Consider the following 22,935-nt stretch of genomic DNA (forward strand, 5'->3'; position numbering starts at 1 on the left):
AAAATAAGATAAACAGAAACACTTTTTGCAATTCTTGTTAATACTTTCCTGGAATTTATTTAAGCATATAGGCCTATACGTTTATGGTATAGTTGATTTATGTGTAATAGTATAACAGGTGTGAGATGGGAATAGTATATCAGAAAATTGGGTTAAAAAAATTATACAATTTCATTTTATTTATTAATTTGCCTAGTATCGAATGATATTTATCTCGATGTCGATGCATTTTTTCCCCAGTTATCCCTTGATCCCTTGGCCACGAATTTACAACTCATCCTTACATTACCGATCGATGTCGTTGCATGTTGCAAGAAGATCGCTGGCTTTCAGAGTTACTCCCCTTGGCAGAGCTCACCTACGTGACGTCAGGTTTTATTTACAATCCAATGGCGCATGATGTTGTTTTCATTCTGAAGATGAAAATTAACTGTAGTTAGCTTATGTCATAGACGTATTGATGTATGTTTGTATATATTCTTTAGAGTGTTTGAGTAGCCGTTGTCAAAAATGCCTTGGAACTTTCTGTGGTCAGATTTTGTGAAGAAAAGGGCGTGCAGATATCTCTTGAACCACTACCTCGGTCAGTTTCTCCAGGAAAAGTTGACACTCGATCAGCTGAGTGTTGACCTCTACAATGGCACCGGAGTCATTAAGGATTTATCACTGGACGTCGTTGTAAGTTTATTTGAACAAAATTCAATAAATAATGTGCCCTGGGTGTTATCAGATGCTGACCTTTCAATTTGATTGACAGACACACCTGATGATTGTTTGTATATGGAAACAGCGTACAATGATTCTAAAAATAGATGACTCAATGTCGGTGTCACCTTTGTTGGATTTATGAAATTTTCCATAACAGAAAGAGACAAATCAACTTATTTAGTAATTTGGCAGGTCTCCAACAGTGACTGATGTTGACTGTCCTATAAGCCTTGATCTGCCAGGATGTAACTACAGGCATCATAAACATCTTCGAAACCGCAGGCATCCAGATATTTGCCGTTTTACTCGTACAAACACTCTTACTGGCACAAACTCTCTTACTGGCTCACACCTGGCCATGAAAACATTGTCTTAGAACATGGGAGCTAATTAAATACAAAGTTTCACAGCCTCATTAGTCCAGAACCAGATTTTGTTAACGTTCACAGTTTATATTTGTGCACTGTTCTGTTGTTTAATAACAAGGTTGCTGATGTAATGCTATTGCTGAACCATTGTTAAAGGATTTCTTTATACTTCGACATATGGGGCTACAAAGTTATGAAGCCTCCAAGATGAACATTTTCAGCCGAGTCATACATAATGTATCTGCTTAGAATCTCACTTCACAAACAAATTAATTATTTTAGTTGATACTAATTCTACTTGGATAAGTTAAATCTAATGGCCTTGGAGTGTTGTTTTTACTTGCTTGAAACTGATAAATAATAAATAAAATTCTTTTTTCAAAGCTATAAATGTCATTGTCATGAAAGGAGTAAAAGATAACTGAGAGGATGAGAAACATTAAAAGTTATTCAAAACTCCATGTGAAATATTCTCTGTTTGCATTACGAAATGTGAAATATTCTTTGTTTGCATTACCAAATGTGAAATGTTCTCTGTTTGCATTCCCAAATGTGAAATATTCTCTGTTTGCATTACCAAATGTGAAATATTCTTTGTTTGCATTCCCAAATGTGAAATATTCTCTGTTTGCATTACGAAATGTGAAATGTTCCCTTTTTGCAGTACCAAATGTAAAATGTTTTCTGTTTGCATTCCACAGTCCTTGAATGATGCACTGAACACGTACAACATCCCATTTGAAATTGTGGATGGGTTTGTTGGGAGTATAACGGTGAGTGTGCCATGGTCTGCTCTGATCAGTGACAGTACCAAGGTGGAGGTGGATGGCCTGGAGCTGACAGTACAGCCCAAACAGAGAGCTGATAATGGTATGGTTTTAAAAATGATAAGATTTGATTAAACTTACTGTACGTGTGTAACTGTTGATAATATTGTTCTGTTTAGGGACTATATTCCTGAGAATTGGATGCTCATAATGCAACTACAATGGTAATTATGATGCCAAATGAATATTTGACAGTTAAGATAGAGAACAAATCTCCTTTGTCAGTACACACTGAGATCCTCTCTAAAATTTAGTATACATGTCTTTGAGCTTCCAAACAAACGACTGACTTGTACCTACAACCCATTTATGATGAGACAAAGTTTGGTCATTATGGTGCATTTCATTGCTCTGCCAAAATCGAGGCAAGGAAGGATCAAGGTGGTTCATTGAAGTTGAATGCTAACAATAGAAATTTCCCATGCTCTTGAGGAAATTCTTGCTTACTGGCTGTTTATTGTCAGGCACAACCCTGGAGGAGATGTTCACCAGCATGACTTCCATGTCCTCCAGCCTGCGTCTAGCGCAGGAGGTGCTACGCCAGGATCAGACATCAGACAGCGGGCAGGCCAGTGATGGAGCGGAAAGATTTGAAGGTGTTGAGAAGTTTGCTCAAACAATTGACTCTGGTAAGTCTTAACGTCAGTACCCTGTAGCAAGGAGGCATTAGCTTCATAATCATAAACAAGCTATTTTCACTTGTTTAAGATATTACATCTGTTGCCCAGTGTTTTAACAGAGAACATTATCCTTGACTTAGAACGTCCGCCTCAGGAAAGGTAGGGATCAATCCCGAATCGGGTCATAACAAAGACTTTCAAAATCTTACTTGTTGCTGCCTCGCTTGACGCTCAGTACTGAGAGGTTAGAGTAAGGAAACAGGGCTGCTTGGCCCGGTGTCAGTATAATGTGACTGGATGGGGTGTTATATTCTGGTGACTTCAGTGGCAGCAGCACTTTGACGGCATGGACTTGCAGTGCCAGAAGAAGACAGTATGTGTGCACAGTACCTAATGACACCTCGCTATGACTGAAAAATTGTTAAGTACAACCTTAAACCCCAAGCATTCATTCATTCATTCTATCCTTAACTGGCGAGGCCATAAGCTAAAAATTATGCTAGTCATGTAGGATCCAATTTTTGACCCACTGCCTCAGTTTGACCCGATTAATTTTCATAGTACATGTATCTTGAAAACCCTAAAACTATGATATCAATCTAAGGACTCTACATTAAAGAAAAGACAACAAATACTATAAACGTAGTTATTTTGGATTAGAGCTGGAAAACAGACCTGACAACCACTGACCTTTCTTTCTGACATGCTTGGTAATTCTTTAAATCAACTTTTAATCAGGAATTCTTGTAAGGCCGTGGGATATTAAAGACTCGGGATGTTAGAGAAGTAGGAAATGCAGTATCATGTCACTCACTTGTCAGTTTGTGTGGCAAATACGCAAAGCAGGGATCAAATTGCTGCCATCACTGGAGAAACTGGTGCATTCTCAGTTTATTGAAATAACTTGTGTCTGTAGTTAACATAGGTGCTTTCCGCTTTCATGATGTGTATGTTTTTTTCACTTTGAACACTCGGGTTTAAAAAAATAGATAGGTTTGCTTTGTAGAGATTGGATGTTATACTTTATTGATTGTGATAGACGTGTACATTTGGCCTAGTGTTGCGTTTTCTTTTCAGAGTGGACAGATACATACACATATATAAGTGCTGGGTGTGTCTGACTACCTTGTCACTATAGACTAACTTCTGGTTGTAATTTTTCATTTTACAGTTCTATCGCGGGTCAAGGTCACATTTAACAACACAACCATACGGCTGGAGCATCTCCCTAAAGAAGCCAACGTCGGAGTGGCCTTAGAAATGAGAATCAAAAGGTTAGAGTACAGCATAAAATACCAATCAGATAAATGTGCATTATATTGTCGCATATACATCAGGCTCTATGTTGACTTGATTGGTTGTCATGGTTTTACATCTTCATTACGCACATGATACACAAATGAGTATATGAGCTGATGCGGGGCTTTCTCTCTGGTTCTACTTGTTAAGATCGGGCAGCAACCTGCAGATTGTTGTTTTCTTTCCCCTGCCTCGTTTCCGTCCAACTTAATACTGGTTGTCGTAGCATAAGTGAAGTATTTTTGTGTGTGGTGTAAAACACCAATCAGATAAATAAATGCACTGTTTATGCAGGGTCATGGCATTCGCCCGGATGGAAACTAGCCACTAATTAATTTGATAAATAACACAACAGCTTTTTATTTTTTCTTCCACCACCTATAATAATACGGAGGGTGGGAGCAGTTTCTGTGAAGCACTGATCATCCCAGGAAATATGGATTGATTTGAAAATGTAGATAGATGTTCAGAATTTGTGTCCTGTCATGTTGTTGTTGCTGTGTGCAGGATGGAGTATTTTGATGACCTGGCAATGGACCAACACAGTTCCTCTGAAGAGGCTGGGAAGAGCAATGTGGTGGAGCCAGCTGCTGTGTGCCACAAGAACCTGAAGATGATGGGAGTGACGTTGTATGTTGATGAGTTTAACAGAGCCACAAGGACACCCCCAACAAAGGCTAACACTGGAGACTCACAGGTACTTACTCTTACCAGGCGTGACGAGGGAACCAAAATAAACTTAGGCCTAAACTGTGTAATCTGTTTTTTTATTCTTATCTTTGTAATAACATATTGTGGAAAACCTCCATATTGGAAAAGTGAAAATGTACCCCATTCCATGTTACATGCACATGTACACATTTAAACTGAAAGGTCTGTAATACTAAACACATAATTCTTCAAAAATTCTTTATGTTTTTATGTAATGTATTTTTTTTTCTGCCCCATCTAGCTATTTGAGTCCAGCACCAGTTCGTTAAACCTCAGTCCTGAAGCTTCCCCATCAGCTACAACCGTTACAGCACAGCCCAGTGGAACAGGATTTCCATTTCTGCTGTCTGAGCCCGTCAAAATAGCCATGCTTAATGGCACCCAGGAATTCAAGATAAAACTCAAACAAAATGATTCTTTACAGGGACCAAAGGTGAGCAGTTTAAAAAAGCACTTTCACTTTTTTATTTAAGTTTTATTCATTGTTGCCTAGGACTATACTCAAGAATTTTTTGCTTATACAATGGCTGTCATTTTTATGAGTGAAGGAAACCATTGTAGATTGCTTATTGTCACTATGCCCTGGCAAGCAGTGAGTGAAGGGAACAAATACCCTGTCATGATTGTTCTTTAGGCTGCAGCTATCATATATATGCATCAGTGCATGTACATATGAGTCACAGTGATTTGAGTCGCCTCAGCAGTGTTAATGATGTCTAAGTAATCATGAGCGTGATTATCAAAACTATATTTTAAACTTTGACTGAAAAGTTGTAAAACATGTAAACAAGGAGCGATACTGGCTCACAGCTTTACTTTACAAGTTATAAGTGGAAATAACTCATGGTATAACTCATCACGTGAACAATTTGCTGGTTTGATATTGCTATTCATTTATAAATTGTTTTCTCCCCTACATTTGTTTTACTTTTGTGTAATACTTTGCTCATTAAGCAAGTAGCTATTAACTCTGCAGTTTGAAGCATTATCTAAGGTAGCAGTATGAATTTTCAGTTTGATTGTTATACTTGGGGGATGTTATAAGCATTATGTTTTTGTGACTGTTGTAGTTGGAAGTGGACAGTCAGTTTGGAGCTCTCCATATACTGTTGACACCACGGCAGGTGCACATCCTGATGGAACTAATGAGTGGACTAGCTGCTCCAGGTAATTTCAGTTCCTCTCTGGTACACATCCTGATGGAGTAAATGAGTGGACTAGCTGCTCCAGGTAATTTCAGTTCCTCTCTGGCACACATCCTGATGGAGTAAATGAGTGGACTAGCTGCTCCAGGTAATTTGAGGTTCTCACTGGTACACATCCTGCTGAAGTTAATCAGTGGACAAGCTGCTTGAGATAGGTTCAGATTCTCACAGGTACACATCCTGATGGAGATGGAACTGCAGTGGTTGCATCCCATTAACTACATTTACATGTAATATGTTGCAACCAAAAGTCTTGATTCTAGATGTTTTTTTTCACAGAATACTGACATCAGCCAGTCCAAATGCAGGTTTAGAAATTGATGATTTCTGTGTACATGACCAGTAATGTGAATTCACCTTATTGGGATGCTTTGTGAAATACGCCTGGAAATTAAGATGCCCTTTAAAATATGCCTGAAAGTTTGATTGAGGATGTTTCCATATATTCATGGTATAAAATATTATGTGTTAGTTGCAAAAAATATTAGCAGTCTCTGCTAGCAGTCATGTTTGAAATTACTATGAATTGAAAAATAAATTCTATTAAAAGATGGATGTATATTTAACATGTATTTTGTATTACAATTGTAGGTACTTGTGACAACAGTAAAACAGGTCACCATGGCAACAAGCCAATGGCTGCTGACGATTATGACAGGGTGGAGTCAGAACTACAGCGTCAGCTCCAGAGTGGGAGGCTACAGCAGGGCAGGGGAACAGAACCTCACCTGACCTCCCTGCCCCTTATACAGGAGCCTGAGGGCATGATGATACAGCACTCACTAGGTAGACATCAGAGAAATTATGTCACCCTAATTCTTCAACCTCTTTAATCGCCTCTGTAACCAATATTTTGAAACATTCTCAGAGAACTATGGAGTGTACGGAAATAATTTGCACAGTTTTATGAAGGTTGCATCTTTAGTGACACAAAGAAATAATATTTAGTGTCTTTTTTGTAATAACTTTACATAAAACTCCACTGAAAAAAGCCCATTAGTCATTGAAAAGGTTGACGATTTACAGTGGATACATACTGTAATAGGAATGGAGGTCCAGACAGCGAATGTACCCTCCTATATGTTGTTTTCTGGAGGAAATTCTGCTGATTGCCCAGGACATATAAGTGATTTATGTGGAAAAAATCAGGTAGTGCATGTAATAATATTTGAAAATGTCAAAGTGCTGTACGGAATGGGAGACAACTCTGTAGTGTTTGTTCACAAGATGTACTGGGTTGATGTGTGTGACCTACATGTAGTTGATTCAGTTATGTTTAGCTTTGTATTGTAAGAACTTTAGTCTTGGCATTCATTCAACCATTTTGTGGCAACCACGTACTACATTTAAGTACAGCAGTATAAATGGCATTAAAATACTCGTTTAATGTAGTTATGTATGAAGTTAAAATTACACCATTTAAAAGGTGATGTAAACAGAAACAAGTAGCTTAAAAACAGAAAGAAAATAAAGTGTAAATAAATTTGTGAAATGCTCAAGGTCTAAATTAAATAGCGGGTCTGTTTAATAATTCATTAGATATACTCGTCATTTCAGTTTCTTTTAAACATTCAAATGATTTTGATGTTTTGAGTTGGTGCTAACATCTTCTGTTTGTATTGCATTTGTTGCAGATGACTCTGATGATGAGGTGTACTTCTCCATGCATGCCAACAAACTGTCATCTGTGATGGAATCCTCCATGTCCAGCAGTCTCAGTACAGCCACCTCAGCCAGTAAAACATCCAGTAAGTCCACTGAGTTTGGATGCAGTACTTTTCTTTTACACATCAGGAATATTCAGAGCAATAAAATAGACATGCGAAAAAAAGACATATTTTAAGCCATCCCCCACTTGCCATAGACAGTAAAAGTTCTCAGGATTTGTGCTACGGTACAGCTTAGGCTAAAAGTGAGAATCAGGTAGAAGATTAGCACATTTCTAGGAGCCTTGTAGTGAGTTTGTAGAGGACATGTAGAGAGCTCCGGGGCAGACAGTCACCTGCAGAGTCAGTGATGCGTCCACTGTGACTGAGCATGGTTATGCCTACACGCTGGCTCTGGAAAGTTGATGACAGAAAATCTAGTTCTTTTTAAGAATGATTTAAAAGATTTTTGATGGGCTAACACAATACATGAAACTAAAGTAAAATATCTGATGTTTTTGTGTTTTTGATCGCAAAATGGCAGTTTTCTTGTAAGTAGTGATTTACAAGTGGGTCTGTGCAAGATTTGTAATGGATCACTTTTCATTCTTCATCTCTCATAAAAAAAGTTAAAAGTATATTTCATTTCTTGCCCAGAAGGTTTTCCTTATTGTGGGAGTACATGTAATGTGCCAGTGAAAAATTATCTGCCACTTAGTTATTTAGAAAACAAAACTGACACTTTGACGCTGAAAGGTTGTGCAACAACAACAACTCCACACAGTATTACAATACGAATTCCATCTATAAAAGTGGTGAAAAAGGAAAACACGATAAAAGACAAGTTAGATTTTGTCTGTGTGACTTTGTGGAGAATTTGTAGTTTGTACGAAACCATGTAGAAACAGCACCCACATATTTAGTGCATGTAGGAAAAAATGATTCATTTCTAAAGGTTTTTACCCCCCAAAAAAGAAATAATACTTTCCCTTTTGCATCAATACATTTTATTTGAATTTTTGGGTCACTGGATACAGTGTGCCTTAAATATTTTCTTTTCTGACTGTTTGACTATAAAATGCCTTCATAGAATTCATCCAACTCATTGTTAAGCATAAATTAACAATACATGATTTGAACCAGCACCCGGATGAATTCAGAAGTTAAATTTTATTTGTGAACTTGAATAAGAACTTGTGTGAGAAAATATAATGGGTGTTAGGCATCAACAGCAAAGCGGATTATTGTAGGCTTTATTAAACTACTCAGAAGTGTCATGCAGAGATCTGGAAGAAGAAGTCATGCAGTCTTTAGTGCCCAGTGCTATAGATGTAGGGTAATCTTGAAAACTTCTTAAACACACCAGTCAAATTAAAAACAGAAAAAACGTCAGCCATTTCGGATTACTTGTTGAAAACATCGATAGCTGTGGTTAGTCCTTTGTGCCTGTGAACCGGATTTAGCCAACAGTGAAAGGTCTGCAGCTTGGCGATGCCCGATTCTGTCCAGTTTGGACAGAATTTCGATGTGTTTTCAGTTAATTTCTTTTAGTTCTTTTCATATGAGGCTTTAACCTTGCAGTAATGTAAATGCATTATGTTAAAGGATGTCACCTTTATAAAAATGCGATAAATGATAGGACATGCGCGGTATTGCGGGTGCTTGCATTCGTTTGTGAAGTTTATGCAGAGATTTGGCGAGTTTACTGTGAAATCTCTTTTAGCAATGTTCTATATTCCATAATATAAATGTATATCAAAATGAGTAGGCCTATGCAGAGCATCAACACCATTAGAGGACTTCGATCACATATTTACACCCTTAATCAAGTTGATAAACTGATTTTGTTGTGCTCAGGTAGGTTATATTGTGCAAAATAAATTTTCCACCTTCTGGGCTAGTGCTCTGTAAAAGGGATCAGAAGCTAGAGACCACGTGATCTCCTTAGTAGCAAATGACATGGGTGAAGAAAACGGTCGTCTCAGTGTTATTGCAAAGGAAATGCCTATTTTTGAATCACTGCCAAGGATCTTGTAACACTTGAATTTGTATAATTTTCAGCTTTTCAAATAGTATGAGTATTTTTGCAGAGCTTTTGTGATGTTATTTTGTACAACTAGTTCTCACTAGGTCACTAGCGAAGTGGCAAAAAGTGACCTTTTCCCCAGTGCTTTAACATTAGGCCATTTTGTTTTCGACACGAAAGGATTGTCACATGACCTCCAACTTTCGACCTGTCTTACAGAATATTTTCACATAACTGAATAGACTATCAATGCACCTACTTTATACAGAACTATATTCACACCTTCCAACGAAAATCCTACGCGCCTCAGCATGTCTCCGACACCGCTCAGTAGATGGTTTGTCATGTGTCAGTAGAGCATTATTCAGTATCTCATAGCGCAATACGAGCAGTAAAAAATTGACTTCTAGTCTGAGCTGTACTGTATATCGGGAGATAATTAAATTGCAGTTTTACATAAATCCTGATTTGGCAAAAGTTTGAGCATCAGGTGTAAGTGTCCCACCCAGGCATAATTGCTTTGCAGTCCAGCTGCATGTGATAAACAGTTGGCAAAGCAACGTGCCTGCAAGAAATGGGCCCTTACATAATTGTATCAGATACCCACATAATCAAGGGTTGTGTTAGACTCATTTTTGCAGCGATATTGAACGAAACTTTCATGACAGAAAACAAGCCATTGGTCTACAGTGTGTCTATGATAGATCAAAGTCAGCAGATTTGTTTTCTGTTCATAATCATGTTGATGTTGTTAGTTCTAAACCTGAAACCTGGGTTGGGATTTTTTTTCACTGTTGTTTGTCCGCACTTGTCCTTATAACAGACATACAAAATTTATTGTGCTGTCTCAATGAAATGCTGTCTCAATGAAATGCTGTCTGAAGAACTCCAATCAAAGTAAATGTATGTGACATGGAGCCTACATGTACTTCCACATGCTGAGTAGCAGGCCAGTGAAGTGCCAATTTGGCTAGATATAGTCTGACTTTGAACTGAACTGCAAGCCTTTCATTTAAATAGTAGAGCATTTTATGCACAAAGTGGAGAGAAGTGTATCTTAACCATTGACCTGTATATGTATCCTACCACTGTCTCCTTTGATTTCAGCTGCTCCGTATAGCTCCAGTATCCCCCTGACTGATGAAAAACTGGATTCTCCAAAGAAACATACCAAATCACCGGCGTCTAAAGGTAACAGCATCTTCATGTTTCTGATCTGTTTTGCTGATATATATATATTTTGCCCTACATATCACGAATTACCATTGCCCAAGAGTGAGTAAAGTGTACAGGCTCAAACTGACTGATACAAGACTATGAACAATAATTTGTCCAAGTTAGTTCACTTATGTTCCAGTTTGATATTTGATTTGTTTGTGTTTCTCCTCTCTATCATAAATTTAGTGACGATTCCAGGTAACCTCCATGATGCAACACTGTTCCTGGGATCCCGTGTGGTGTAGTGATATTGTTTTAAGCTCTGGTTATTCATCAGACATCATTGAGTAAAAAGTCAGCCAGGACTCTGACAACTCGATGTTGATACCTCATTGCGGATCACACATTGTCCTGATAATCTGTATGTGTCAGTTTGAGCCTGGTTATTTGATGAAAAAGTTCACTGTGGATTTCTCTGACTAGGTCAGTATCATATTTAAGATCTAACCCAGAACATTTGGGTAAGGTATTCAGGTAGACAGATGCGACATTAAAAGCGTGTTGATACTTAAAATCAATTCTCATCGTTTTTTTACTCTTTTCTCCTTTTTCTCATAGATTTTATACAGAAGTTTTATGATGATCCTGGGGCGGAGTTAACACGATACAAATTTAAACTAGGTTTCTTTTCCCTAACCATCCTTCATGAGAACCCAACAGCCTCACCTGGTGATGTCCTGTCTCCTGGGGTATCAGCAAGTGACAGGCTCAAGTCTATATCAGAGACATTCTTTAACAAAATCGGATTAGTGAGCACGACTGGTTATAGTGTTGATCTTACCGAGCAGCGCCACAAGTTCTCAGAGGCCTGTCCTCATGACCATCTTGGGTAAGTCAAACTCCTCAAGATTCCCAACCATTCATTCTATATTTGTCTGGTAACTTAATTCTCAGAGGGGTTGATGCATGTATGCGTATATCTGTTATTATAGGGGGCGTACATCTAAGTCTCACCTGAGGATTAACAATATCCATCTACAGGAGTATACTACTTGGAGCAAATTTCACACATGCACTGGTCATATTAATGGGCACCTGCATCACCTCCACATCCAGTCAAGACTGACCTTTGGAACCTGTACAACACACATAGGCTTGTTTAGGTTCAGCCATACCACAGATAATCTCATGCAGACCTGTGTAAAGTAAGAGTGGTGCATGGTGCATGCTTTTTGAGGAGTATACTTCTACAACCTGGTGCCATTAATTTTTGGGTGAGATTCACTATCCTAATTGGTATCCATTGGTAGGGTTAATTTGCCCTTACCAATTTTGTCAAGAACATTTTCCACTGTCTAGGGTCAGTAATACTGTTAAACAGGGGGGAATAACTTAGACATACTCTGTAAATGAAAACCTTGCCATGTGGGCTTTGTACATGTACATTCTTATACTGGAAAATAGAGATGAAAAATTGTAAAAACAGCCATCTAGCTGTATGTCCAACAAGCATGGTGATGTTAGAATCACATTGTGAGTTATGTGTCACTGGTTTTGTGTATTTTTTGTGAGGATGTTTGTAATGCACTGAGGAAAACTATGTATACAATAAATCTCCTATAATTTTCATAGTGTTTTACCCAACTTAGAATCACCTTTCTGTATTACATGTATAAAGTTGGTAAAATATCACTTGAAAATTATGTCGTTTATGGTGAATTTTGTATGTCTTCTCTTAATTTTTCATCACCAACCCTTCTGCATGGCATTTCATACAGCATGGCATTTCATACAGCATGGCGATTGGATGATGGAAAGTTGTACAATGGTGACATATTTATCAATAACAATGACATTTGATAAAGGGAACAGTATATTTGCAGACAAGTTTTAGTCATGATATAATTATTGAAATACTTGGAGTTATTTATTTAATTTGATTGGTATTTTACGCCGCACTCAAGAATATTTCATTTATACGATGTCTGTGATCATTATGATGGGAGGAAACCGGACAGAGCTCGGGGTAAACCCACCACCATCTTCAGGTTGCTGCCAGACCTTCCTACCCACAGGCTTAGAGGAAGCCAGCATAAGCTGGACCTGAACTCCTCAACAACTGCATTGATGAAAGGCTCCTTTGTCCTCGGGCACACTAACCACCTCAGTCACGGATAAAACCCTTGGAAATTTTGAATGCAAATGCAATTCCCACCGTCCAAAATGACTGTATATATGACTTTGTTTTGATGATCATCATGACCTGTTGTACAAAGCCTAACTATATTTGCTATTCATTCAATATTATAAATACAGTCATACTCATTTACAAAATAACTCTAGACGTATGTGTATCTTTTGCAGGTTTTTGGGGAAACCAATCAGCTTGGAGTGCATGCAGAAGACTTCCTCTTACAAACAGAGCTTGTCTTTAGACTTGATGATTTCACGCTTTGATTCAGTGGAAGCCCTGTTTGACCGTAATGACAACACCATGTCCAGCCATGGCTTCAGTCTTCCTATCCACAACAAACTGCCAGAGTACAGCGAGGTAAAGTAACACTCTTTGCTCTCTCCATAATCTGGACATATACCCATTCATATTCTCCTTAGAAGGTATGATCCCTGGAGGGTCGACCATCTGCATGTCAGGATTTGTTGACTGGGGCCAATTAGTTTCTGGTTCCGGACATTGAAGTTTGGACACAATTACTTGAAGTTTAGATAGCATTTATGAGGTGGTCAAGATTTTAATTTCCAGAAACCAGAAGTAAGCTGTAAACTCTTATTTTAAATTTTGAATTGTGTCAGAAATGGCGCTGTGAATTCTGACTGATTTTGATCTTCAGGCATCTTTATGACAGAAGCGAGGACTTGTCAAATATAGGTAGGGGGCCTTGTGGCCGACTGGTGAACATGGTAGTACAGCACAGTGATCTCGGAGCCTCTCACCAATTTGGGGGCTGTGAGATCAACTCAGGCTGGCTTGTTCTCAGGTCATACATGGGAAGATCTTCCACTGATCGTGGGTTTCCCTCAGGCTCTGCTCGGTTTCCTCCCACCATAATGCTGGCCACCATCGTATAAGTGAAATATTCTTGAGTGCAAAGTAAAACAGCAATCAAATAAATAAATCACATATGGTTAATTAAGGCTGAATAATCTGAAACTTAATCCTGGTTCATAGAAAACCATTGAAGAACCTGCTGGAGTTCTGACATAATGGTCCTTAACAAACAAAAACATGAACATTGCACCTTGATATTGTACATAAAATATTTCGTTTTATTCAATGAGATGTTATGTGGAAACTTACATCCTAGCTATCGCTATGTGTTCCCATGTACGCAGTAATACAATTAAACACAGCCATTCACGTATCATTTATTTCTATGGAGTCCTGATATGTGTCGTATGAAGAGTAAATATATATGAAACACAAACTGTAACACTTACTCAGCACTCAAAACTCAAAGTTCGTGTGTTTTTTATGTACAGAAATATACATGTATATACAAGTGCATGATTACCAAAGCTCAGCCATTATGTGATGTAACTAAATTTCACAGCCCAGTAATTTGTGTTCCACTTGGATATGCTATTTACATAGTGTACCTACATTTTATTAGGCAGTCAAAAATAACATCAAAAAGTAAGGGATTTTAAAATATGTAAGGTCATTGGCGCATACCTACACTGTGTTTTATGTTTTGTTCAGCATTTTGCTTCAGGAGTACACATTGGCTACAATAGCCAAAACACAGTATATACATAACATGTATGAAAGAAAACGGAAAAAGAATTGGACTCGATGAACAAAGAGAATGGATGGAAAACATAAAGTACATACATTATATTAGTAGGACATCTTGACCTTATCTGTACGCATGTACATGACTCAGGCAGTGACATACATTTATATCATTTGTCCCCAGAATAATGTGGCCTGGACAATATCTATGTCCCCTAAATGACCTCAGATTTCGCCCACAAAAGTGCATTTTTTTTTTAGAGACAAATAAATGTCACAAAATATTATGTTTGGTGCTAAATCTTACAATTTTCCAGTAGAATATCACCCCATATTCCAGGCAAACCTCAAAACACTTTTCTAAACTAAACAGAACTCTCAGAATCAGGAAAAATGGGCAAGTCAGTCATGGACAAAATTTAAGGTCTTTTAGGGTATATAGAGCTATCAAGTTGTTGACATATATATATATTATATAAACCTGAATGTCTCACAAGTGTATAAATTAGTATTGTAAAGTATTGTATATGAAATACCATTACAACTCATTCTTTGTTTGTTACCATCTTCTAGTGGAAAAAAGAATTGGAAAAGTAAATATTGAAAAGAATGATTTCTTTACATGTTTTACTCTTTCTAGCAACAAGTACAGTTATAAAACAAAAACAGTGAAAAAATACAGCTAGAAAAATATACATGTAATAATACAAAAATGAATATGGAAATTTTTTCAACTGCCTAGCGTGAAGATTATATGATATTGCTGGGACGAGATTTTCATTGTCTTGTAGTGGTACTTTTTTTTACTGCAGGGCCCTGCTGTTAACTAGAATACATCTAAGGTCAACATTTAATACATGTAATATACCTTAGACTTGAAAAACACCTTCAAACATTCCCCAAGTTTAATAGGTAAAAATATAACATCCTAAATGTAAATTTATGATGTATATGAAACATCTAGGACACATTCCAGTACTTCCATGTCTCAGTGTATGAACACTGAGGTCTGTGAAGGAGCAGTTTAGTATGTTTGCATAGTCCTGACTCAGCTGTGTGGATGGAATGTATGGCTGTGCTAAGGCTTTGTGGTTTGGCCATTGAGTGAGTGAGTGCATGGGACATATTCATACATACATGTTCAAGTTGGCACATGTAATAAAATGTCTATACATCTCCTAATTTCCTCACCAGGCTGATACATGCACCAGCTGTAAATCTTCAGTCTTCGAATCTTCAAATTCGACCTCGTAAGCACTTTTTTCTGTGGAATTTATGCATACAATATTACCAAAAAAAAAAAGAAAATGTCACGAAAAGAGTTGTTTATGTCAAGCTACATAAAAATGTGCAGATTATTTCTCTACAACCTCATAGTTCTCTCAGAATGTTTAAAAATATTGGTCAAAGTGGTGGTTGAAAAGTTCGAAGAATTAGGGCAGCCTGAAGTATACTGAAGAATTGGACACCTATTATGTCTCTACAAAACATTTACAACTTTCTTCAATGTGAAAACAGAATGGCACATGTACGTCTTTTTCACTGATTATCACAAGGGTGATATCCCATGTAAGCCCATTATAAGCACCTCTTTCTTGGTTACACAGATATTGTGCTGTTTGATGTAATATGGATGAAATGACAGGATGTGCACAAAATAGCCATATAAGTTTAGTACATGTAGACACACAGTATTATTAAATAGTATACGAAAACTGACCAGCAGGTTCATATACAGGTTGATCAGATTTTTCACTATTTATGCTACCAAGATAATATATGTGTGTTGTTCTCACAGCCAAATGTAAAATCTTACCATACGTTGTACATTGTATCTGTATTGTATTGGTAATCACAGCACTGTAATATGCACACTTTCAGTCCATTATCATACCACATATATGTACACCCTGATGGAATGGATGATGAATATTAATTGAGATTATACGGAGTTAAATATGAGTCTCTATTCCATCTAAATTTATCTCATAATACTTATGACGCAAGTCTCTAGTGTCCAGTCCATTCGTAGAATGTCTCTGTGGGTAGAAGGAGTTTGTAAGTCCCATTTGGCCTCCAGGGGCAGGTAACTGGGATACATCTTTATCCAGGTACTGGTAACTGCCAGCGGATGTACGTTGTAAATTGGTGTTTCCTTGGACATGCCGAATCTCTTTGATGCGGTGGTCTTGTCCAGGCGGCTTCTTCTGTTTGGTGAAGCGTTTGGAGTCATAGGCCTCATGGGGCTTTCCTGCTTTTTGCCAGGGGGAAGGATCCTTGGGTTTATCATACACATTTTCTTGTTTTCTGTGGCGAATCAAAATGAAGACAATAGCCACAATAATGATGAGAAGCAGGACACCTCCAGCCACTGAGCCTGCAATGACCCCTATCTGTGCGCTTTTCATTGATTGGGCAGGCGTAGTAGTGGATGTTGGCTTGGAGGTTGTCCCTGAAAGACACTTATTCTCAGAATGAGACTCAAAATCCTTGTAGTAGACAAACAGGCAAGCTTCGTACGTGCGTTGTGATTCTAAATTCCGCAGTGTATACTCATTAGTGGTTCGATGAATCATATCGGTGTTTTTCTGTTGTGACGTGGATAAGTCTTCATACACAATCTGGTAAGAGCCCACATATGACGGATAGTTTACATTCCACTTCAATGCTATAGTAGAGCTGCCAACATCTATTATGCTAAACCTGACCACCAGATTGGGAGGTGTTGGTTTAGGGGTCGTTGTTGTTGTTGTAGTTGTTGTGGTGGTTGTAGTTGATGTTGTTGTTGTGTAGTAGTTAGCACAATCTCTCCTCGTTGTGTTTTCATCACAGCCTAGATCTTCTGGCCTTACATTAATGAATTTCCTCCCATCAGTGCATGTCCACTGTAAAAGCTGGATTTGGAATTTATCATCGGGTGTGGATTCATTAAAAATTCTCTGTACCCATTCACTCAACCATTCCAAACGACAGTCACAGATCAGTGGATTGGAATTTAAATTGATTGCTTGTGGTTTTAGTCTGATAAAATTATAGAACGTGCAATGGTTAAAGGAGTTAATTGAGTTTTTTTGAAGTCCAAGACTTCGCAGACTGTCTTTCAGGCCATGAAACGTCTCCTGATTCACGATTGTGAGCAGATTTCCGCTGAGATCAAGATTTTCCAACTGTGACATATTTTTGAAAACAAAGTCTGGTATGTGTTCTATCCTGTTCATGGAGAGGCCCAGGTTGGTCAAGCTGGTCAAACTCCCAACAGCCTCCCAGTTTTCTGCTGTGCCAAACCCCGAGTTCTGTAGTTCAAGTTGTTTAAGGCTTCCCAGTCCAGAAAACATGTCTGGTTTGATGACTTGGCTGATGTTAATCTGCTGGTTGTCTAGCTCCAACTCTCGTAGGGTGGTCATCCTGGCAAATGCTCCTGCTTCAATCTGAGTGAGACGGTTCTCAGACAGTATCAGCAGTGTCATTGTTGACCCCAGACCTTCCATCATGTCTGCGGTGATAGTGGTCAGCTGCGTCTTACGCAAGTTCAAGAATACCAAATTGCGTAGGTTTCTGAAGGTGCCAGGTGGGATTGCGACCAGTTGGTTGTGACCAAGGGCCAACTGTTCAAGAGCTGTCAGGTTCTCCAAGGCAGCTAGTTGTGTCCCGGAAAGCCTGTTTAAGTTCAAGACCAGAAGGGTCAGTGAGTTCGTGATCTGATTGAAGCAGCCGGGTTCCATCTCTGAAATGAGGTTCTGAGTAAGGTCCAGCTCACTTAGTCTGGCGTTTGTGAAAAAGGCATTTTGTTCAAGCTTTGAAATGCTGTTTGAAGGCATGAATAATTTCCTAAGAGCTGCCAAACCCTGAATGGCATTGCTGGGTACTGTCAGGAACCCATTGTTACTTAAATCCAGTGTGGTTAGGGTGTTGCCAAGCGGCTGTAGCAGGTCACTGTGCAGAAAGTGAAGTTGGCTGTTGGTGATCTTGAGACTCACAAGGCTCGTCAAGGTGGACAATGCAGAGCTGTCATCAATGCTGCCTATGTCAAAGAAGCTAAGCTCCAGATTGGTCAGGCTAGATAAATTTGCCAGCACTGACCATGGGCCAGGAAGAACCCTGTTGTCCTTGTTTCCATGAAGAATCAGTGTCTCAAGCATTGTCTCCATGCCAGCAAATGCTTCTTCTGATATGTTCATAATCGGATTTACCTGAAGATCAATCTTCTTGACCAGAAGTCCTTGGAAGGCATTGGCTGGAATGGATGTGATAGAGTTATCAGCAAGGGTAAGCTCCGCATAGGTAGTGTTGGATGGTGTTATTGCTGGGATTTCAGTTAGACCTTTCCCTTTACAGTAAATGGTCTGTTTCCCTGAATTTTCTTGACAGTCACACTCAGCCATAGGGCAGCCCAGTGCTAGTGGTATGGCCCAGCTAATAGCTAAAAATGTAATCACTGCACTCATGGTATTGCATGTACACTTCATCTTGCCCAAGGGTAGCAGCTGATTAGTTTTACCTGTGAAAAAAACAAAAGGAAAACTGTGTCAGAAATTGTGAATTTTCAGAAATACACTTATGGTATAGGATGATATTACACATTTTAATAAAAGTTGTAGTTTACTGTTTTTCATAGCACCACATTTTTTCCCTAAAATGATTTGACAGTATTCAGAATTTTCAACAGGAACATGCCAACACTTGGATTTTTCTGACAGAAATTTAGCCTAATTTCACACAAAATTCTTACTTGGCCCAAAAAGTGGGAGGAATCAATCAAGAACCAAGCAAAATGTGTCAGTTCAAAAATACTTAACATCATATACAGTATTACCTCTTCTCAGATGTCACTGCCTTTTAGGCCTGTTCCAACTTACCATACATGTATTATCAAGGTACACATGTATCGCAGGTACATGACACTATAGTTGTCTCTGAATACTCAACAAGAACAGTTTAGCCTATCCTAAAATCTTGGGATACTGTATAAGGATCTGAACAGTGCTGTGATCATTTTAGGCCCATGCCATTCAACCTTGCATAATGTATAGCAGACAACTTCTTTGGGTGAAGCCTTCCACATATTGTCACAGTTCAACCATAAAAGAAGAGCACATCCCCTGGGGTTGAGGAAATGGTTCTTTGCCCACACCTTCAGCTTATCTCACCCAGCACATGTAACCTTTTTCACTCAGGGTACTTTTGTTGACCAACCCTGGGCATGTCTAGTGTCACTAAATTCTTTAGATAACAAAGTAATCCTCTCTTTTATCCCCTAGTAAGTGAGGTAAACTGTTATGTCATGGGTCAATAAATGAACGGCCACAAACTGCTATAGCCTTCAGACTAGTTAAGGTTTAACTCTTTAAACTGTGTGTGCTTAGGTAAGCTTTAGAAAGCCTTTGATCTCAACCCCACTTCCTTTGAGGTTTTGTTTTGTTATCCATTTAGTCACTATTTATAATTCATCTCGTTAAAATGTGTGCCCATGAATCTACATTATTATGTGATAGTATAATGTTTTGCACACATGTCTTATGTTTATTTTTATTACATTCAGTGCTCAACACCCTCTCCTACCACACACCCCATCCCCACCCCTTTTTCTGCCCATTCGAGTAATTGAGGTGTCAGGAAGTGTATCACTGTTATGTAAAGCTCTTTTTCAAGAGAGTTTAAGAGGAGATTATAAATCATACCTCCATCATCTGTTGTGGTTCACCACTGTTAAGATTTAGCCAGGTATATGTCAGTATCTAAGATGTGCAAATACATGCACTTCTAGTGTAAGCTGTCAAGCTAATTTTTCTAATTTGTTGATTTCTTAAAAATTGCGATGATTTTTTCATTGGAAATATCCTGTATAAATCTTTTAAACCACTGAGCAAGATGTATGTATGGTGCCGAGCCTGTGGCCCTGAGATGCCCGGGTTTACCGGTAATAGTGGTTACCAAGGAGACAATCAGAGTTGAGGGTTAAGCCCTCTTTCCTGTTTATGTCCGTTTTATAATGTCACTTTTGTTCATTGATCAAGGCTTGATGGGGCAGATTTAGAAAGGAAATGTAGAAATTCATATGTCTTAATATCCCGAATCCTACATTACAACCAGAAATAGCCAGCTAGAGAGATATATGAGTAACAAAATGATACCAGTGCCAGGGTACAATATTACCAGCTGTTTAAAAATAGAAAACTAACTGCCCACATTAAAATAAACCTCTGAATGTATTGTGTAGTGTGCAGATGAGTAAAGTCTGTTTTGAAGATAAGCTTTAAAAGTAGTTCATTATAATGTTATAGTGATGATCATTGTTGTGAGCTGCTAAATTTACGTGTGGTGACAAGGAGGAACACATTTAAGGTTTCAGGTTTTTGTAAAACTTTTTATATTTTAAGCTGATTTTCTGTTAGGTTTTCATTTACTTGTATGCACCTAGTGTTATGCCTGGCTCTAGGTATACTATCTAGGCACAGGAAAGACTATCTAGACTATCTTCTATGTTCTTGCCCTTGTGCATATTTACCTGGTGATGTCATTCGCATACAAGAGATATCTAGCCCACTGTGTCAGCTATACACTGGTAATATTAGAAGACATTTCTTTGTGTATATGTAATTGTAAGAATCTAGAGTACACCTCGTGTTAAAAGGATCATATGCACTTGTCAATTATCCAGCTAAAAATAACCTACATTTCCAGTCGTCACAGGAATGTTTCTGTCTTAATAGTTTTAACTGGGTCACATTCATCCATTTTTTGATGGGTAGGGATTAGGTGAAATAAAATTTTGTAACTGTTAAAGACTGGTGTCAGCTGCTTCATTTTGATAGCAGTTTTAAAACCTGTATAGGTGTTTGGGACTCGGCTGACAAATTTCCAGATCATAAATAGTATGTGTTAAGTTTTGTGTTAAGAAACACTTCTTTAAAATGTAAAATCAAAGTAATAGGTCAGGATAAAGGGAGAATTGTGTGGCCCAACATCTGATTTATCAACAAAATTCTATACATGAACATGTATTACACATTGATGGGCCATCACTAATTAATAAACAGTTTGTGTGTAAGCTTATATAACTTCAAGTTAAGCTTAACTTTAAGGTATTGGTAAGCTAAACCTATAAATGCCAAGCTCCTGGGATATAACTATTCTTGAGGTAGGTCAGCCAGTTTGTTTTTTAAGTTTTCTCACCTGTTGTGACTTCCTTTGATCTTGATTACTTCAGTCCACCTGGGCAGTCCACTGTTATCTTAATCCAGTTTGTACACATAAAGTAATCAGGCCATTATTACCAGGTATAAATTTACCTGTTGATCATAGAATGTATTCTGATTAGAGGCAGGTGAAAATATGGCCTCCGTGTCCAGTTAACTTGGCTTGTTCATATGTTAAGGGGTATCTGAACTAGCTGCGGAAATAACACTACCTTACATGGTAATGTAGGCCTGCCCTGTTGAGGATCTGAAGGGGACTTCTTTTCACCTTTGCCTTTATCAGCTGCAGAGCTTCTTTTACTCTCTATTAAGAACTTTGGCTTTAAACGTGAGATTTAAAGAATGGAAGGTAGATTTATCAACTAGCTTTAGATTACATGGACAATATTAAATAACATACTAAATTCAAAGCTATGTTTTTACTGGCTTTGTATATAAGACCCCTTTTACTCACTGTACCCCCATATGCAAATGACAATTGACGTAAGCCCTGCTGGCCAATCATAGCATAGGACTGATCAACACCTTGTGTCAATCACGAGGTAGACATATTTTCATGAATGTACAGAGGCTAGGCCAGACTGTTACATATACGTATACTGCTGTTATGGCTCAGCAATCATGTCACTGACCTTTTGAGAGATACAGGGGTCAGAAGAACGCTTAAGGACCACAGACTGCTTTCTCTATGTTCTTTTCTCTGCCTTAGTTATTAACCCCAAGGCTTTGGGAAGACAAACTGGAGTCGTGAGAGAAAAATACATTATATTCTATTTGTCAGCCAGGTGTGCAGTATACAGCTAACAATACCCCCCCCCCCCCCCCCCCCCGACACAAACACACACACACTCTCCCATACCTGTCCATAGCCATGCCTCCCTAACCTTTGCCCCACCTGTAAGGCTGACTCAACTCAGGTGTGCTCTATTCTCGTAACATTGACAAGATCTATATAGGACTACATCATGACACACTTTTGGAGAGGCGCTCTGTATCTCCTGATTGTTTTCTGAATAAAAATGTAAACCCTTGTACAGAAGATATGTTGCCTATATTTCACTTAGCAACTGTTTATTGAGGTAATTCATTAAAATCTCTATTTACAATCTATAAACTAAGGTGATTATAGTGATTATATTGTCTCAATGTAGAATGTGTGATTTCTGTAGATGTTAAGTTATGGGCCAGCATGAAAAAGCCCATTCACCATTAGTTCTAGTACAGTACAGTAGTCAGATAAACCATAAAGTGTACATGAAAATATGCTATAAAACAAAGAGTATGGTTTTAAGAAAAATGAAGAAAGAGTGAGAAAAAAAATTTTCATTTTTTAAGGTACATAATATATTTTTTAATAACCTCTCTATTTAACGCATATTTCCATCACTGGTCGGAGATATTCAGAGGTGACATGAATGAT

General features: G+C 38.2%; 2 protein-coding genes across 2 annotated transcripts in view; one reads left to right on the forward strand and one right to left on the reverse strand.

Moving 5' to 3' along the window:
• Positions 1-410: 410 nt before the first annotated feature.
• LOC135467094 (autophagy-related protein 2 homolog B-like) overlaps positions 411-22,935 on the forward strand; it is a 54,666-nt gene continuing 32,141 nt past the window's right edge. Inside the window, exons 1-12 of the mRNA XM_064744854.1 lie at positions 411-678; positions 1,778-1,946; positions 2,368-2,532; positions 3,695-3,797; positions 4,330-4,519; positions 4,775-4,966; positions 5,604-5,700; positions 6,330-6,524; positions 7,373-7,486; positions 10,518-10,601; positions 11,187-11,457; positions 12,933-13,119. Coding sequence (XP_064600924.1) covers positions 511-678; positions 1,778-1,946; positions 2,368-2,532; positions 3,695-3,797; positions 4,330-4,519; positions 4,775-4,966; positions 5,604-5,700; positions 6,330-6,524; positions 7,373-7,486; positions 10,518-10,601; positions 11,187-11,457; positions 12,933-13,119 — 1,935 coding nt within the window. The 5' untranslated portion in view covers positions 411-510. The remainder of the gene's footprint in view (positions 679-1,777; positions 1,947-2,367; positions 2,533-3,694; positions 3,798-4,329; positions 4,520-4,774; positions 4,967-5,603; positions 5,701-6,329; positions 6,525-7,372; positions 7,487-10,517; positions 10,602-11,186; positions 11,458-12,932; positions 13,120-22,935) is intronic.
• On the reverse strand, positions 13,742-22,183 carry LOC135468880 (insulin-like growth factor-binding protein complex acid labile subunit). Its single transcript, XM_064747342.1, has 2 exons — positions 21,493-22,183; positions 13,742-18,817 (listed from the first exon to the last, which is right to left on the reverse strand). Exon 2 carries the CDS (start codon positions 18,783-18,785, stop codon positions 16,272-16,274), a length of 2,514 nt encoding a protein of 837 aa, XP_064603412.1. The 5' UTR covers positions 18,786-18,817; positions 21,493-22,183; the 3' UTR covers positions 13,742-16,271.

The sequence above is a fragment of the Liolophura sinensis genome, chromosome 6 (assembly GCF_032854445.1).
Source record: "Liolophura sinensis isolate JHLJ2023 chromosome 6, CUHK_Ljap_v2, whole genome shotgun sequence".
In the NCBI taxonomy this organism is placed as follows: domain Eukaryota; kingdom Metazoa; phylum Mollusca; class Polyplacophora; order Chitonida; family Chitonidae; genus Liolophura; species Liolophura sinensis.

Coding starts and splice junctions, on each gene's coding strand:
- LOC135468880 (XM_064747342.1), bottom strand. CDS start 18,785: ATGAAGTGTACATGCAATACCATGAGTGCAGTGATTACATTTTTAGCT.